General features: G+C 40.5%; 1 protein-coding gene across 3 annotated transcripts in view; it reads left to right on the forward strand.

Moving 5' to 3' along the window:
• The window catches only part of MTA1 (metastasis associated 1), a 71478-nt gene that overhangs the window by 12761 nt on the left and 39313 nt on the right, over nt 1–19404 (forward strand). For all 3 annotated transcript variants that reach the window (XM_074546504.1, XM_074546505.1, XM_074546506.1), the window contains exons 2-8: nt 762–829; nt 2417–2510; nt 8944–9070; nt 9227–9290; nt 14397–14514; nt 16091–16193; nt 18116–18215. In XM_074546504.1, the coding sequence (XP_074402605.1) occupies nt 762–829; nt 2417–2510; nt 8944–9070; nt 9227–9290; nt 14397–14514; nt 16091–16193; nt 18116–18215 (674 nt within the window). The remainder of the gene's footprint in view (nt 1–761; nt 830–2416; nt 2511–8943; nt 9071–9226; nt 9291–14396; nt 14515–16090; nt 16194–18115; nt 18216–19404) is intronic.

Genomic DNA, 19404 nt, shown 5'->3' on the forward strand with positions numbered 1-19404 from the left:
ATTGCCAAAGATCACCTGAGGCGTGCCCGGGGGCTACGGGTGTTTTCCTCCCAACACAAATGAGCTGGCAAGTCTGGAGGGAAATCGCCTTAGATAGTCCTGGAAGGAATTGTTGACAGATCTGTGTGCAAGGTCAGCACCTTGTCGGCAGGAGGTGGATTCAGTCCCTCTTTGTCTCCGTTCAGGCTTAGGGCTTCTGGAGCATGGCAGAGACAGGCCAGTCCATTCAGAACTCATCTGTTTTCTTACAGAGTGCTGAGGCTTGAAGTTCCCTAATACCAAATAATTTATATGGCACTCATGCATGTTTCTGTGGTGTTTTTGTTTTTTGGTGGGTGGTTTGTTTTTTTTTTTAAGGCACTACCTTTGGTAAGAACTTGTCTTTTTCCTATAACTTTAGATGTTTATCCCGCTTCAAAATACAAATATTGCTGCTAAGTCTGGACAGCGATATGGAAATTTGTTGAGGGCATTCTAGGATCACATAAGTGTAAAAGATCAAGAAGAACACTATTTGTGTTCTAAGTAAATGAGCCATGCTTGTAAACTGGAGGGGAAGAGAGAGATCACATATTGCTGGTGAGGAGTGGCTGGATTTTGATAAGAACAGGAAGCAGGTAAAGGCAACAGTGTGGTCTAAGTGGAAATAATCTGATAAGAGAGAGGAGGAAGATCACGTGCTTTGCTCTCCAGGCTCATAAAGGTTTTGATTTGATTTTTAGCAGTTCATATTTTAAAGAGTCTTTTTTTCTTTTTGTCAGATTATGTCTACTTCGAAAATTCTTCAAGTAACCCCTATTTGATACGAAGAATAGAAGAGCTCAATAAGGTAAACATTATTTTCCATCAAGTCTTTGAAGTTAATTGAATTTATGATCTGCTTGAGTTGATTAAAATCAAAACAATTCTTTAGCAGTTCTCTGGTAATTAGAAGCTTAAAAATACATTTGTTCTCTGATAATTTTCTGGAATGCTTTAAGACTTTTTGTTCTCCTTTGGTATGAAAGGACTGAGTATCAGTGGCATGTTGATCGTTTTCCTGGAAAATGCTTTCCCCTCTTGCTCTTCAGTTTCATTCTTCCCCTCACCTTTAAAAAAAAATGAACTTTCAATCTGGATCCCCCATCTTGGTGCAACTCTTGCTTGAGCTGTGATTCCTCTGGCCTACACTTTAAAAAGGAATGTTTCAGGTTGAAATGACTGCCAGCTCATTTATTTTTAACTGAGTGTAAATGAAATTTTGGCAATTAAATAAACCAGATCAATTTACATGGAAGCTGTCTGTGTTTGAACAAGATGGTTCCCGCCTTTGTATTTTAGTTTCTCAGAATTTAAAAGTTCTGAATTATTTACCAGAAGGAGGTAGAAATTCTGAGAAATTAGTGAAAACTTTTAGTCTGTAATGGAAATATCTGTGCACCTAAGTGATGTCTGTGTTGTTTTTTTTTATTTATGTTAAGAAAACTGGTATTAGAAAAGTTGAAATTTTTTGTTCATTCACATCTCAGAAATGAGCACGTACATAAATTTTAATTTTGGTTCCTTGTGGACACATTGCTGGTTTACTACCCTTTTTTGGAGACTCCCCTAGCAGGGAATTTGTATCTTCTACTTTTGGGAACTGTGCCTTCATTATGGTTTTCAAGGAGTTTTCAGTAGTAGGCTACAACTCTTGAGTTACTTTTGCATTATTTGATTGTAGAGATAGTAAATTGGCTGGGGCTGTTACAAACCAGCAGGTTTATTTCCCCTAGAGTTTGTCAAAAGCCACTTGCACTGTTTGACAGGTCCAATCTTACATTTGATCACCTATCTCATTTTAAGAGTGTTAAGTAAATAATCTTTCAAAAATTCTGATTTTATTTCAGTGACAGCATACAGAAAGAGTGTCTGGTGCAGCTTCTTTGATTCTCCTTGTGTAATGATTTTTTTGTGTGTTGGTCATTATTTAGCTCACCAGTGCTGTCAGAGAATCTCATGTCGTTTCTTTTGCAAAAGTATCAATGGCTGGGTTCTTTTTTGCCTTTCTACTGCCCTGTGGAGTTTGGAGAACAGCCTAGATCTGAGTTCTGTTATTTTTCACAGGTTTTTTATTAGGTTTTTAAAGATTGATTTGAGTGCTATTTAATATAGGCATCACCTCAAAAGTAGCAAAGTGACTTGTTAATAGGTTGCAATGGCAGGTAAGTGTGGTTTTCTCTGCTTGAAACATCTGTAACTTAAAAGTGGTGATTCCTCAGGAACCATTACCAGGGCAGAGCCCAACTGCCTGGATTTCCCTGCCCTGGAATGGATCATGCAGGAGTTTGTGTGTGAGGTCGTGTGTGCAGGCTCTGTGTAGCCCTTGTGCAAAATTGCCGATAATTTATCAGGTTCCTGGCCAGGGATCAGTTTGTTCTTGTGTTCCCTGTTTCAGACTGCCAATGGGAACGTGGAAGCCAAGGTGGTGTGTTTCTACAGGAGGAGAGACATCTCCAGCACGCTCATTGTCCTGGCAGACAAACATGCAAGTAAGCTGCTTTGTGTTCAAATGCTTCTGCACAGAATTGTCAGACTTGGGGACAGCTCTGATATTTCAAGTATCAGTATCTTAAATGTATTTTTTTCTGTAGTCATCTTCAGCAATTTGCATTACTTGTTTGGCTGACTTTTTTGTCTTTCTACCTGACTCTTTTTTATTTGTTTTGTTTTGTTTTCCCCTTTCCTTAAACCTTCTAATACCTCATTTGTGTATGGTTGGATTTTGGTGGGGACAAGACAGAAGGTTTCAGCTAGGGCTGAGTAAAGATATCTTATTTGCACCACAGAAATTAATTTTTTAATTTTTGGGGCGAGAGAATATATTCTCCCTGTTAATATAACTTCTCATTAATTGTTTGGTTTGTATATTAAAAAACCCCTCAAACATTATTTGAGGGAATCAAGTAGACTGATTATGGGAAAGCAACTTGAAACATGGCCAGCTTGAAACCTGACTAACAGGATTTCTCTTTGAATTTCAATATTAATAATATTTCTTGCAGTGACACAGCTTTTGTCTGAACATGCTCAATAAATAGACTTTGAAAACAGAGAATCTGAGGCTCTCCTATCACTATTTTGAATACTTAAAGCCCTTTTGTTGGGAAGCAAGTGGAGTAACTAAAATATTTTTCTCTTGTAAACAGCAGACTGTGTGAGGTGTAGCTGTGCAGATTGCTTAAAATTTAGCAAAAAGCATGGACAGCCTTATGAATCCTTGTAATTCAGGGCACAGCTATAAATGAGAGGGAAGCAATCAGATATGGGCATGTCAGAGCTGTGATTTAGCTGGCAAGCACCACTGTCTTTAATGTGCTGCTTGGTGTGTGTATCAATAGAGTGACTGGGGATTGATTCAATCAGATACTCAGTTTTAGCAAGGAATATAATGGCTTGCTGTGTTCTCACTGCTTTAATGCCAATTGGGAAAAGATGCAGCAAAACGAATCCCTTACTGATAAATCTGAGTATTTTCTGTTGTAGTTTGTCCAAATAATCCCTCCATTGCAGCCATACCTTGGGAAGAGGTGGTGGTGTTGAGGGAGAGTTTGCTGTATCACAGAATTGTGATGGCAGGCAGAGCTTTTTTGAGATCTCTTGAGTGCAGCAGTATTCATTTTATCTGAGGATGCTGAAGCTCAGTAGGAGCCTCCCCATAAACAACGTGGCTATTGATTCCTTCATCTGTGTCTCACTTCACTAGGTTCAGTAAAGGAAGCAGGTGGGAAGGGTTCACAGAAACACAGAGCTGAGACCGAAAATGAAAAATAATTTGAACCCACATAAATGCTCTTTGAACCTGCAGATGCTGATTTCTCTTTGTGATAAGAAATCTAAGTGGGTTTTTTTTTAATGCAAACAAATAATTCATTGTTCATATGTGTTGTTTGAAAGATGGGGAAATTCTTCTATAGCAAAATCCTAATAATAGAGCAACCAGAGACAACCGAGTCTGCCTCTTAGAGTAAATTTCATTAGTAACTAGCATTTTGTCTAGTATCTTTCTTTCTGGTGCAGAATAAAATTGCTACTGAATGACTTCCATTTATTTAGATAGATGTGCTGCTCTGTGGTTTCCCTTCTTTGTAAGAAGGGAGAAGAGAGAGCAGAATTAAGCTTTTTGGACAGCCATTAGTTCTTTACTCTGAGAAAAAAATGAACATCCTGCATGATATAATGAAATTAAATTTTATAGATGTTAGGATTCTAGCACAGATATTGCACACTGTCACTGACTTTGAGTTCATTTCCATAAAGTCTCCTGTTGCCTCATTTTGATGCATTTGCAGTAGATGTACGTGTCTGCATCGCTGATCTTTTAACTGCCTTTGTTCAGCTGATTAATGGAGCTTTCTGACTGCAGACATTTCTGGATTCACACAGTCTTCTGTTTAAGATGCCTTTATTTTAGACCTACTGTTGAGATCAGTGCAGTGAGAGAGCTAAGCAGTGGGGAGATACTGCTAGGGCATGAATGGAAAAATTGTATGGATATTTTGTTATTTTTTTTATTCTTCCAGTAAAGGAAGGAAAAGATGTAATTGTGAAATCAATGTTTTGAAGTTTTAAAAAAAAAAGGGTCACTTTAGCTTGGGTGATCCATCAGATATCTGAAACAGGCAAGTCTGAAATGTTGTCTGTTCTCCTAAGTCTGTATACAGAGAAATGTGTTGGAAGAGCCTTATTCTGAGGTTGGTGACTATAAATTGGTACCTGATGTATGTAACCTGATTCTTGGATTTCATCTGTGATCTTACTATTTTTATCATATGATGTAAAGCTTGTCTGGGCTGTCCTATAAATCTTTCAGCCTTATGATGTCTTCCATGCTTTGTTAGTGCTTTTTATTCATAAGCCTCTTTAATCACCTCACACATTATTCTAGGGAGTTTCTCCAACTGTTTCTGAAATGAACTTGCTTCACCAGTAAAACACTGTTTTTAGTTCTTGCTGAGAGACTTAGAAAGCAAGATTGCACACAGGACTTGATGGAAGAGAAATGGGAAAGATACTTCACTCCTCAATCTTTTGTTGGATGCTGTCACTGTGTATTTTCTTTATATAATGTCCAACACAGTTTTTAATAATTATTTAAATATTTGCAGCCGTGACTGACCAGTTGGTAGTGGCTGGGGAACTGACACAGCACTGTCTGGATTGGCAGATTTGTGGTTGGTTTTCAGCAGGTGCTCTGGCACACAGGGCAGCTTGGTTTTGGAAATACCAAAGCTTCTGAAAATAGATGTTTGCATGATACCTCTGTGCCTAAACAGGTACAGAGGAATTTACTGAGAATTTTCTTACATTTTAAATAACACCAATCTAAATGAAGTTTGACAATAGCTTCACGAATAATCTCTTTTTATTTCTTCCATTTTATTCTCCTTCTTTATTTTCTCCCAGCCCCACACATGCAGATTTAAGAGGAGTCCAATTCATATATCCACTAATGACACCTTGACTCAGTTGTTGCTGAGAGGAGGGAACTGTGGCTTTTTTCTTTGGGAGTGATGTAATGAGGAAAGATAAAGGCGTCCAAAATATTGTGTGTTTGCTACCTGACACTCTGTCCATGACAAGAGGTGACCACCAGAGCTTTGTGGCAGGGGATCCACACTGGTTATGTGGCAAACTCCCCCTCAAGTCTCAAGGTGTAAGGATTCCTGCCTGTTCAAACTTTCTCCATGTTTTCTACAGCTATGAGTCAAAATCTGTTTTTTTGTAGAGAAAAAAGGATTAAGGCTACAGCTTCATACAAGGCATTTGAAACTGAACCTGAAAAAAGGAACCTTCTTCCAGGTTGTTGTATTTTAATTTAGGCAACATTTCTAGAATGTTCCTCTAAGGTCCTTAGTTAAGCTGTTAAAGCAGCCAGAGTTGCAGTTTCCTTTGCTATTGTGCAGGTCAGTAGCACTGGTTTTACTGTGTTTCCCAATGATTTGGCCCCACTCTGTTTCTTTATTCTTTACATTATTTTGCTGGTTATAGCCATGCTAGCTAATTTTTGTGTTACTGCAGACTGCTTCCCAAGCTGGTAAACCTTGTCTGCTCTCTAAACCTGATTTCTGTGTCTTGTTTACCTTCGTGCATTTCTGAATTCTGTCATGTAGCTACTTGTATGACACCCAAAATGCAGAGAAAGGGCTGCTGCTTTTCTGCTTTTGATGCTCTGGAGAGCCCAATCTGATCTATAGCAAATTGCTATTCTTTCTCGTGTCTAGCAAATATTGATGTTTAATTTCACATCTCACACACCCAGTCATTTTAAATTACAATTACTGCCTCTTGGGTTTCTCCTGCCAACTCAAAGTTTACTCTTTCTAATTATTTTCCCCATATATGTTAGCTTTCACACAAGTTGCTGTTTGTGCCTAATCTGCCCATCTCTTGTTCCTAATATAAGTCATCTTCAAGCTTTGCTAATGTGCTATTAATGATTCTGCCATTAAATATCAAATTATACTTAATCTAATGCACTTCTTGCAGCATTCCACTGGCTACTGCTGCATAGCTGATATATTACTGTTTGTATTAAGATTAAATGTTTAGTTTCAAATCTGCACAGGCACATCTATCAAGCAGAAAGATTAATTTGAAGTAAGGCTTTATGAGAGCACTGAAGTCCCAATGTACTGCACCTCCTGTATTCCCCACACCACTTATTCCACAGTACTGTAAAGAATGCAGGCAAATCTGTCTGAAAAGATTCCTTGGATATTTTATCAATATGTGTTTCTATTTTTTAAAGATTTTTTTCTCAGATGTGTTTGTTTGTTATTTCTTGGAATGTTCCTGCCTCTGTCTGAGGGTGCTGTGACAGTTTTACTGCTGTGTGTGAGGAAAATGTTTGTTACCTGTAGAAATGTCTGTCTGTTTTTGAAAAGAAATATGTTGTGCTTTTTGGTTTTGAGAGGCTGTTCATGGCAGAGCTGCCATAAGAACACGTGTGCTCCTCCACCTCCTGTGTTTTATTACAAAAGCAAGACACATAAATAAAATACTGCTTGGAAGGTGAGCCTACCTGAAGGGATGCAGTCTCTGGGATTAGTTTGGTTGTGCTGGGTGCTTTCCTTTTGTCTGTAGATTCCATTGGCACAAAGGGGTTGACATACTTTTTAGAAAAATGTAATTTCTAAAAGCTGTAGGCTATCAAATATACTGAAGATACAAACTATTTGAGGTTGCTCCTTGTAGTATTTCCCTGCATTATACAGTGCACTACTGTCATTTCCAAAGGCTGCTGTAAGTACAGGCATGAATTCCCTTTTCCTTTGTGCATCCTTCAGTTTTCAGGCAAATGAGCTTGGAACTTGCTGGATTGTTCGTGGTATATTTACAGTGTAGGCTAGCAGTCACAATATTAATTTTCATCTAAAACAGAATCCACTTCAGTAAATAAATTGCAGACCCATGAGAGTGTGCAACAAATGTAAATTTGGTGTTCTAGTTCCCAGGAAAATATTAAAACCTAAGTACATGCTGCTGTGTGGTTACCAGCTCATGTGGTGTAGCAGCTATTGTGTGTTGAAGTCTGGTTAATTATGCTGCTCTTTTTTTCCTTCCTTGCTGGAGCAGCCTACCTGATGAGCAAATAAACTGCAGGTCTTTTTTTTTCAGGACAGGAAAATGGTGATAAATTGTGGGCAACCTGAAGGGAACATAATTTTTTGTCACCACCTTTGGTGTAATGGTGGCCTGTTTTAAACTAAATGCAATTTTAGTGTTTTATAAAATGGAGATCTTTGTTTGCTTTATTTTTGGGATAACTATGGGGATTTTAGTTAACTAATCTTAAGGGTATATAAATCATAACTGTGTCTGTATGTGTTTCTCATTAGAAATGTTTTTTGGCAACAACTGTTGAATTAAGCTGGAGGCATAAGTCTGCTCTTTTAGGGTAATGCTGCTGTAAAATTAAGAGTTTTACAATTCATGCATGAGGCTTTACAGCTCATTCTACTACAGTCTGGGAAACTTTGCCTGTGGTTTTGCAAAATACAAGTAACTGCATTAATTTCTTAGAGAAGGGAAAGGTCTGATCTCTTCTTTCTCAGTCATTTGTCATGGAGGATCTTTGGAGTTTTTTACTTTGAGTATTTTACCCTTTACAGCTTTAGCTGGCGTAAGTGGCAGAATACTTCTTAACAAACACAAAACATACAATTTATTTCCTAAAAGCAAGATGCTTGAAGATGTTTGGGATCAGTTGCATGTCAGTGTGGGTGGGATTTCATGTATTTACTTTGGTGTATGAGAACTGGCTGGATGGAGATTGGATAGCTCCAAGGCAGAGGTGGTGGATGCTGGCTGCTGCAGTGCAGGAGTGCTGCAGTTGGGTGTGTGTGCTGTGGCTTGGGCAACCAGGGTGGCAGGAGTGGCCCCAGGCACTTGGTTACATTCCAGTTAATCCTGTGCCTGTGGTTGGGGTGAGGAGAGTACAAAACAACACTAATTAAATAAGCTGCCCTTTCCAGTGGGCATTTCCGGCTGAGGCTGGTAAAGCTGGCGTGGGACAGTGTGATGTCCTGAAAGAGGAGTAGGGTTTGTGACAACTTGTGCCTGGCAAAGGGGAAAGACTTCAGTATGCCTCACACATCATGTGTCAGCTTCTGCTGGATGAGTCTGGTGCACTGATAATCTCCAAAAGCAGCTCTCTCTGTCTCTCTCTCTCCAGATTTGTGTCTTCCAGCTTGGTGTGACCTGTGTGTGCCTGGGGTAATTTGTTGTTGCTGGTGAATAAATAAAATTCTTCACAGGCATAATTTCAAGAGTACTAATCGTGTAATTGTTCAGTTGGCCAAAATGTTACATTCAATCTTATTAAAGTTTGTTATTTAGCAAAGGTTTTGGAGCCGGTCATTCTGTCTTGCCCGAAGTCAATCCATGTCTTGTTCTTGATCAATTTTGTCTCTTTATGACTAGGAGAAATGGAAGAGGAGATGGAAAATCCAGAAATGGTTGATTTACCAGAGAAACAGAAGCATCAGCTACGACACCGTGAGTTGTTTCTCTCACGACAGCTGGAATCTCTGCCAGCCACACACATTAGGTAATGACTGTTTTCTGCCATTTTATTAAAAAATCACACAACACTGTTATTTTTCAAGTGCTCTTCAATGTAAGCTCAACTTCAGTGACACCATCTTGTGAATCACACGAGCATTTAGGATGTATTTTTTCATGAGATGTGTTTCTCTTTTTTTAGAGGCAAATGCAGCGTTACTCTGTTAAATGAGACAGAATCCCTTAAGTCGTATCTGGAACGGGAGGTAAGGAACCATTTTGTGCATTGTAAAGCTTGAACAGTTTATTCTGGCACAATTTAGGTTTGGTGCCTTTTTGCAAGTCTTCTAAAAAGAGTTCTTCCATTTCTGCATGTACTGGGCATTGACAGTGGGAAGCTTTAGGCTCTGTACAGTCTTCATTGTGCATAAAACTTTGTGGGTCTGGGGGCCAGACCTTGTGTTCACATCTCTGTGTGACAGTGAGCTGCCTCTCCTTCTGTAAAGTGAACCCAACTTGCTCATCAGTGTGGCAAGGCTGAGAGCTCCAACCTGGGAGATGCTGTAACTGTAGAGCTGGGAGCAAGCTGTGCTTCTCTGTATTTGCTTTATCCTGAAATCATACAGATTTATGTTAATATGCTTTAAGCTTGATCTTGCCTCAGATTTTTGAGGAGCTTAGTTCCCTGGTCTTTGCGTTCATTGGTCAAAATACTTATCTGGACTCCTTCATAGACCACCACTGACACTTAAATCCTTGAAAAACTGCTTGTCAGGTGACATCTGACAGAAATTTACCCAGTCTCTTTTTAAAGGTATCTCAGACCAAAACTTGAAACTGAATTGTCTTGCACAGTTAAACACCATTCAGAATATAAATATTGGGCTTTACCTTTAATTGTGGCTAGACCTCTGCCTGGTGGCTGGGTTAGACAGTCTTGGAGTCTGACAATCTGTGAGAGATTTACTGTGGAGATTAGCAAAGAACTTCAGGATATTATTATTTGAACACATCTGCAAGCAAATAATTTGCATCTGAAAACATTGAAATGTTATACAAGAGAGGAAATCTTGTAATTAAAACCAGTAGGGCGATGGCTGTTAGTGGCCTTTAAGAAAGGAGAAAAGAGGCCATTTTTTGCAAGGAGCATACTGCAGTTTCTCTCATAGCTGGGCTTTCTTTTGAAATGCTTTTGTAGCTTTCTTCAGTATTTATTTAAGCATCAGATTAGTTTTAATCTGATACTTAGTTTAAGAGAATTTTAACCAAGGCACAGGGATTACATAGTTGAGTTTCTCTTTGGAATGTGAAACCAAAAAATGTCGGCTCTGCTGCAGGCTGCCAAATGGCAGAGCATCAAACAAGGGACGTGGTATTCAGCAGTGCTTGTAACCAGCTAGAAGCCCAGGATATGCCAGTTTGAAAGCACAAGTTAATCAAACTGAAATGATTTCAGATTTTTTAGTACCCAACGTTTTCTTAAGTAGTGTTTGTTCTCAGTTGCTCCCAACATATTTTTATTATCACTGGTGTTACAGGTAGGTGTGCTGAGAGTGAAGGGAGATGCTTTCCTCTGATCATGCAATGCTCAGCTGCAGATGTATGCACAGAAAGATAATTTGCTTTCCCATCCTTTTGAACTTTGAAAATGCAAGATGAGTGATGTGGGTTATTTTTAGAACTGAGCAGGCACTTAGAGATTTCACAGAATGAGAGAGTTCCCTGAATGTGTCCTGTCACTTAGCATGGCATTTTGCTGTGGTGCAAACTAACTTGGACAGATGGTAAAGAAATTAAAAGCTCAGGAACACAAATATGCTGGGGTGGAGGGTAAAGAGATTAACAAACGGAGATAAGTTTTGCCCAATGGGTTCCTAACACTTCATGGTATTGTTTTGAACTGTTTCTTCTTTCCCCATGCCTCCTGTTCTTAATCCAACTTTTGCTTTCAAAATGTTTCAGGGTAGTTCCTTTTTTTCTAACGTGACTTTTGTCAATAAAGCCTAAGCAGTTCTAGGGAACCTGGTATTTGATTTCCCAAATGTTATGACCATTAAAAGTAGGCTTTCAGCCTTGAAGCAGTTTAAACATCCAGACAGAATTTTTTAGGAAGGTAGTAAGCAAAGCAAAGTGACATTTTTGCTATCTCTATTCTACTCCTCCACCCTTTCTCTGTCATCTTGCTCAGGAAGATTGCCTTGCATGTTTGGAGAGCAGGCTGGAGGGGACAGTAATGACTCTTTCACTGTGCCTGTAAAATTTGTAGCAGAAGTGAAGAATAGCAGGAAATAGAGGGGGGGAAAAAAAGGCAACTAGAAAACCTGAATTTTCTATAGACACCTAATTCCCATGGAGATCATAGCCAATTGTGGCAAAAGCACTAGATTTCCCTATTCTGCAGGAACCTGTTTTGAATGTACATCTATTTTACTGCTCTGCCTGGCTATATCCAGAGGCTTGTGTGAATTTGCCTGCTGAGCAGATGTCTGGCATATCTGTTCCTTTTGGTAGCCCCCTAAAAATAAAATGTTCTCTGGTTAAAATATATCAAATACATGAAAGTAAGTTTGCAGGCTGCAATGAAGTAACCATTATTTCTGTGGTGTACTTTGGCTTTTCTTTCTCCAGTTTCTTGGTGACTTTGGTTCTTGGCATAGCTATGGGTAGCTTAGGGGCTTGGGTAGGGGAGCTCTGAGCAGATCTGTCTCTCTAGCAGTTGAGAGAGGCAGAAAGTCATGATTCAATTTTAACTCTTGGCAGGTCATGTTAATTTTTTCTGAATGTGTTGGGCGTTTCCTGGGCTCTGAAATGAGAAAAGAAAACCCTTCTCTGACTGCTGCAAACCCAGCATGCACAGTTTGACAGCACAAATGAGTGTAGAGGATTTTGAAGAGCAGTTTTATTTTGTTGTGAACATCACTCTTGTGAAACCCTTGTGAAAAATTGCTCTCCTCACATAGTGGTGGTCAGGAGTTCACACATGCTTTAGAGTACACGAGGATCTGGTTTGTTCTTAGTTTGCATTGGCACTAAGCTGATGTGTGTTAATGTTTTCAGCAGTGCCACTCAGTCTGCAGGAATGAATCTCAGTGTCTGTGAGGGAAGATGGCACTGGTGTTGTGTTACCTCTAGGGGTTGCAGTCTCTGTAGAATTCACACTTGGGCCCCCAGGCTGCCATCTCTCCTCTCTTGAGGAGGCTCTGGATGGGGAGAAGAGACCAGAGGATTTTCATTCTTTTCTTCAACCTGATCGATTTGAGACAGAAATGGACAAGACATAAATGGATGACCTGAAACTAATTGAGATTTTGTAGACAAAATTCCTAGTGATAACCAATAAAAGAAAAGCAATAGGGCATCTAACAATCAAATATGATGGGAGAAACCTCCTCCACAATGTATGACTTTCCTTGGCCAAAAAAGACTAAAGAAATTGCCTGTGGAATTGTTCTTCTTTGGGGCTCACTGTGTTGTTACTCTGCAGTGTGTTGTCTATTTGCTGGGCAACATGCCTTCAAAGCATTAATGTTGCACTGCATATACTTTGTCCTGCAGTCAGATATTTTGGAGCTGGAACAAATTAAACACTGTATTTATAACCTGGAAGCCTGTGAGACAAAAGCTTTCCCTACATTTCATTTCCACAGTGATAACATTCTCAAACTATTGCAATGTCTTGAGCTTTGAGTGTGTCAGGGAGCAGGAGACCCAGATTTCTTTACATAGATGTGATAGAAATGAATTTTCTTATGCTCTGAAGCTGCCTTCTGCCCGTAGGTTGATGTAACTTGACCCTGGTGTCTGTGGGAGTAGGAGTTTTTTCAAAAGTATCATTTGCTTAGGATGCAATCAAATCCTCTGACCCTGAACCCAACTACAGACAACCTTTCCAGTTGAAGTTCAGTTGTCTTCCAGAATTTTTGCCATGTTACTGTGGAAACTTGCAGCAATTCTTCTTTTTCTGGGGCTGTGCATGACAGATTGGGAGACTCTCTTTTCCTTTGCCACCTCTTCATAAAGCTGAACAGGGCTTGAAACTCTTGCTGGTTTTGTCCTAATTTTTGTTGCATGCTGTTGACACATACAAATATAGGGAAAGGGAAAAATGAGGTGAGCATGAAATGAGATTTATTTAAACAGGGTGCCTGCTAGTGCCAGAGAAATAAGGGGAGTGAAAAAATAAGCCAGAAACCTGAGATATGGAAAATGGCACACTGCACATCCTGTTTGTGTTGAGACAATTCTCCTTTCTGATGAACATTTTGCTGTGGACAGAGGTTATAAAAGGTCTGTTGTTCCATGTCCTACCAGAGCTTTAATCCTGCCCAGAACTGCACACTATATTTGGAGCATACCTGGTCAATAGCTATAGCTCAGTACTTATCCATGCAGAAAAGTTTAATTACTTAAACTGTACTGTTTTAGGTAGTTAAAAATTTTGGCTGGTTCCTTTCTCTGCCCTGGCAGAACATTCTCATTCTGGAATGCCTTCTTGCTTTAATTTTACACACCAAGGTAGCGGAAGCCAAGCAGCTATTTTAGCCTTTTCCACATCTACTTGAACAAAAGCAACAAATTAGTGGATTGCCACCTGCAGCTAATTACTGCTGCTGCCAAATCTGCTGCCCCTCTCCTAATAATGAGCAGAAAGAAATGTGCTGCTTTAAGCTTAGATGGTAGCAGGCAAGAAGTTGGTCAGCAGCACATCCCTGTGCCAGGGAAAGCTGAGCACATCCTGGTCTCTGTTAGCAGCAGTGTAGCCAGCAGATGGAGGGAAGGGGGTCGTCCCCTCACTGCATCCCTTCTGAGACCCCTTGTGTTGGTTTTTGTCCAGCTTTGAGCCTTGCAGCATGAGAGACATTGACAGATTAGAGCAAGCCCAGCCGAGGCCACAGGGTTTGTCTGGGGTTGCATTAGTCTGGCTGTAACATTCTGAAGTTGTGCTTCAATATGTGCTGGTGTTTCTGTGTGGATAGGTCACTGATGTCTAATCCTCCTGGTTTGGAATATAGGAATTGCATGGGATGTGGCAATTTTGTGTTCTGAAGCAGCTGATGTGACTAAAATTGTGTCCTGGCCTTTCTGAATCTTGCATGTGCAAGAGGAGCTTTGTTCACTTTAATTTGAGAGGCTTTATGTTAAGAGAGAGACCGCTGTTGAGAGCTAACACTTGTTATATAGAAGAAAGTAGCAGCACTTAAATGGAGTTTTTAAACTGCTGGTTTATTTACTTTTTGTTCACCCAATTTTAAAATCTATATATACACGTAATGAAACCACACTTAAACTGTAAAAACTTGGTAGTATGGTTGCAAAGCTGGGAGTAAAAGCTAATAACACTGTTTACCTTTTTGCTCTTGTTTTATTTTTAGGATTTCTTCTTTTATTCACTAGTGTATGATCCTCAACAAAAGACTCTGCTTGCTGATAAAGGAGAGATTCGAGTTGGAAACAGATACCAGGCAGATATAACAGATTTACTAAAAGAGGGTAATTTATGTAATTTATTTAAATTGTCAAGAGTTCATGTTGAGCATGGCCACTTCTCTGTGTGAGGCCTGCCTAGGTGTGGGAGATGGTTTCCACTGCCAGGCCATGTGTGCAGCAGTGGCTGCCTTTGGGGAGGCTGTTGCCCACTGAAGGCAATTAGTTCTCTTGCAAATGGGTCTTTAAATGGGCACTCATCCAAATCATAAAAGTTGTTGAAATAAATTGAATTAATGGGCTCTCTCGGAGCTTGCACTCTTTTTATTAAGAGATTTCAGAATTTCCACGGGAAACACAAATTTCCATCACATCTGTAAAGCCTTTTGTGTTTTTAATCAAGCCTCACTTCCCTATAAGAGCCCCTCCCAAATTACTGCCAATTAAATGCTGTCTGCCCTCATCAATTTGCCCATTACTGCTGGGTGCCTTTTCCCTGGAGCCCTCTCCCCATGCCAGTGTTGGCTGCCAGCCTGGACTTCTCACCTGCAGAACAGGCAGGAGGAAGAATTTGCTGGCTGGAGCATGCATTGAGACTTGAGCCTGTGTCATGGAGCCGTGGGGCTGTGAGGGCCTGAGGATGAGGGAGAAGTAGCAGGAACCAGGAATATTTATCAGATAGTACCTAACTTTAGATTTGTCTCTGCACTACCCTACAGATCCTAAAGTGGGTGGAAGAACTGAGAGGGATGAGGAGTGTTGGTATCTAATTGTCCTTTCCTGAGCCCTGTGTAATGCAGAGGGAAAGGTCTATCCATAAGCTGCTCCTAGGAGAGAGAGGGTTGTGTGTGACCTGTGTTGGGAAGACCCCATCCAGTCAGGATGGGCCAGGATGTGGAAGCAGAGGTGCTTCTGTCTTTGCTTAGAACCTCTCCTGACACTGTTAATCTCATCAGGCAAAAAAAAGGGTCGGGATTCTTGTTTAATTTGTCTATGGAACCAGTATTTATCCAACAGCGGGGCCAGTCTCCTAAGTGAGGATGAACTAATCTGAAAGGCATCCTGTTCCCTCAGTGGGCCGACATGGGGCTTCAGAGAAGGATAATTGCCAGATGTTTTAAAGGAAGCAGAAAGAAAAAGTCTCAGTGGCTGCTGTATTTTGCCAGGGTATTGTGGCTTGTTTAGACTCAGGAAAATGAAGAGTGTCTGATGCCATGGTTTCCCCCCTAGAAAGCAGCTGAGATGAGTTGAACCAGCTACTCTTTGCCTGCTCAGAGCAGCTTGGAGTGTGTCTGTTTTCCTGGAACTGCTGCAAGATAAAGGAGGAAGACAGATGAGCTGGGGAAAGAGACTGAAAAGAAACTGTCTAGTTTGGAGAAAGATGCACTCTGTTTTCCATGACATATCCTCTGACACCAGTTTGTGGAAATCTGATTGCCCAATTTGGATGAGCTGTGTTGCTGTGTCTGTCATGCTGAAATTGTCTCATACAAATAAGTGAGTGAATTTTCACAGTGGCCTGTTAGGCAGAGTAACTGAGATGGGCTAACAGTGACATTACTGTGAGATAAAAAAGGAATCTAGAAAGTACTCATATTTTAAAAGAGCCGTACTAAATACTTCTGATTTGTTTTTCAACCAGGTGAGGATGATGGAAGAGATCAGTCAAAACTTGAAACAAAAGTTTGGGAAGCCTTTAACCCACTAGTAGACAAGCAGATAGACCAGTTCCTGGTGGTAGCACGGTAAGAGTATTTCCCCTCTCCTTTGAAGAAGTGTTTGTAACTCTTCCAGGCACTTTTTTGTGTTCTTTTTTGTTTTATGAGCATGAGTGCTGGTTCTGGTTGCTTGATTCACTTGCTCCATTTTAAAATCATGCTATTCCCATTTTTACATGCCTTCATGGGAACAGCATGACTTTAGGAACAGCTCTTCAGATTTACAACTTGGTTTCATAAAAGCAAAGCGAGTTGCATGTGAAAATGATCTTGTAGATGGTGGGGTTTTTTGAATACTTTAGTCAGCATGCAGAAGACTTAGTGAATTAAATTCTTGCCAGTTCTTTGCTCTGTCCATTTACTGCTTTTTTCAAAGCCAGTGACACTTTAACATCCATTAATGGTTTGCTAAGAATTCTGGTAAATGCTTATGATGGGCTGAGGATACTTTCTAATGCCTGGATTCCAAAACCTTGCAAATCTCTACTGATGTTTTCATTTAAGCCCAAAGCAATCTTTGTTGATCAGCTCTTCCTTTACAAAAGGTTCTTGAACTAATTCATTGGTATCCATTTCTATAAACAGAAGCCTCTATTCAATTTTAGGCTCTCATAGCAATTGATGACTGAATAATTCAGGGAAAAAATACACAGTAACACTCTCCAAATTCTCTGTGTTTTAGGTGGTACTTTTAAAGGTGAACCCTGCTCTGTCTGCCTTTTTTTCCCCTTCCCCCTGTTGGGTTTTCACGTGGTTTGGTTTGCAGTGACAGTGGAGCTGCTTTGTGATGGGCGTTTCCACCTTCTGCTGGCAGAGCTGGTTTGAGTGGCTCTTTGTGGCAGTCAGTGCTGCCCACTGGGTTTGCTGCTGCAAGGAGAATCACTGCAAAGATGAGTGCAGGAATTGCTCTGTTCAGTATCAGCAAAGTGTTCCAGTTTATAATTAGTTCACACGTACAGAAGTATCAGTTCAGCTGAAGCTGAGCTCGGGGGAGTTGTGGGGCAGGGATAGTGACTGGGAGGAGAGTGAGGTGTGAGTCACCACAGACACTGATGGGGGAGGCTTGTTTGGATTTTGGCCAGAATTAGATGTTTGATGACAGCTACTTGTCAAACATTTACCTTTCCTGCTCCTGCCCTGCTTGGCCCCAGTGTGTTCCTCTGTGCTCTCAGCTGCTTTGGGGAAGTGAGCTGAGTGCAGGGGGAAAACCCAGCCTGCCTGTTTTGTTGTTGTTGCTCAGAGGAGTTCAGCTCCAGTTCACTGTGCAGCAGCACAAGTGTTGCACCCATGTGGTGTAGCAGGCAAGCGGGGGAGTAGGGATTTTGAGAACCAATGCTTGTTACAGGTTTCTCCAAATAATTTCTTTAGGAATAAGGTGAAGAGCATGGGGCTTGTGGTCTCAGATGCAGAGATGAGTTGTGAAGTATTTGAGAATTGCTGTGTTATGCAGGCTTTATGAAATATATATAATACAAGGTTAAGTTGTAAAATATTGTTTCAAATTTTCTGCAACTTTTAGAAAAACGCTTGCATTGCATTTTTTGTGTCTTTTCTTGGCATCTGTCTCTGTACCTTCTGGACAGTGCAGCACTGCTCTTTGTCATTGTGAAGGAAATTATTGTCATTCATAAGGCTTGCTTGTGCTCTGTTCCTGTTGCAGCTCAAGTCTGTTGGGAGATAAGGGATAAGAGAGTAGCTCAAAACTCCCCATTGGTGACCCCTGAGTCTTCCTCTGTTTCCTCTGCCATGCCTAAGCCTCTTCAATCATATGAACTAAGTAAAGTGCTCACAATAACAAACCACATTTGGAGAGAATGGTCTGTGGCTCAGAATGAGCCATGTAATCTTGTAACTGGGAAATGGAGTCTCTCATCTCAAAGTGCTGGCTGGGTGTTTATATTTATGCTGGGTTTGCACGTGAAGTTAACGCTGTGTTTGATTCCTTTCAGGTCTGTTGGTACTTTTGCCCGAGCCCTGGATTGCAGTAGTTCTGTCAGACAGCCAAGTTTGCACATGAGTGCTGCAGCAGCCTCCAGGGACATCACACTGGTAAGATTTTCTTTAGGGGACCTTAAGTTTGTGAGAGATGCAAAATATTCACCTCAGCATTAACAGTTGGCAAAGAGGAAGGGACAGATGGATTGTAGTTGTGGCTTGCTGTGAAGCAGACCCTGCTTTTGAAAAGGAATCCTTTAGTTACAGATGAAGTAACTTCTTCTGGCCTTGTGCCTCTTATGATCCATCATGGATAATACTATGAGGCAATTTTTTTTTTTTTTGCTTAGTTTTATTAAAATAGTCTGATGACATGCTTGACAGCTCATCCCTTGCACGGGCTCAGTAGCTCTCTGGAGAAGAACACAAATTATTGTCTGCCTGTCTGTAGTGTTACAATGCCAGAATGCCATTCTTCATCACTTCCCCAACACCAGATTGTCACTGGCATCCTTGGGTGAGATTGACCAAGGATGTCTGGGGGAAAAGCTTGTGGTCAGATAAGAAATGTCAGTTGATACTGTTCTCTTTGACTGCCAGTTGAGAGTACCTGAGGAGTAGTGATATTGTTAACATTTCATAATCATAAATATTGCTGAGTAGATCAAGGAAAGGGAAAAAACTTGAACTTTCATGCTGCAGAAAGTTGAATGAAAATTTGAATAAAATATCTGAAGTCTCCAGAGAACTGTTATGAAAGCCTCACCTCATTACTGGAGTAATGTAAACTTATACATAGAACAAATGCCAGTCTAGAACAGTGTAGGTTAATTATGCACACACACAAAACTGGTATGATGAAAGGCAAATAACATCCTGATTAAAACTGCAGAAACGTGGAAATAAAGCCAAGCTTTCATTTACTAATAGCAATTCCTCCCTCTCAGCATGTTCTCAGCCCTTATAAATCACAAGTTGCAGACAGCCGTAGCTCGGCTTTCTGAGGAGTAATTGCCCCTGAGAGTCATTCTTTTTTCCTATTCAGCTGTGATGTGTGACTTAACTTGAATCTTTGTTGAGGTTTCTGCCCTTAGGGGGGGGGATGTATACATGTGTTGCTGCTCTTGTTTTTCATATATGAAATTTTTGTGGATTATTTGACAAAGAACATGCATGGCTATGTGTGTGAGGAAACGCCCTTGGATCTCTTATCTCCATGCCCCATCTGGGGATGGTGGCTCAGTCCTGGGGGGAGGGGAGTGGATCTATCCTGTGCTTCTTCTCACCAGCAGTGCTGCAGTGG

Source organism: Zonotrichia albicollis, chromosome 8, assembly GCF_047830755.1.
Source record: "Zonotrichia albicollis isolate bZonAlb1 chromosome 8, bZonAlb1.hap1, whole genome shotgun sequence".
In the NCBI taxonomy this organism is placed as follows: Eukaryota; Metazoa; Chordata; class Aves; order Passeriformes; family Passerellidae; genus Zonotrichia; species Zonotrichia albicollis.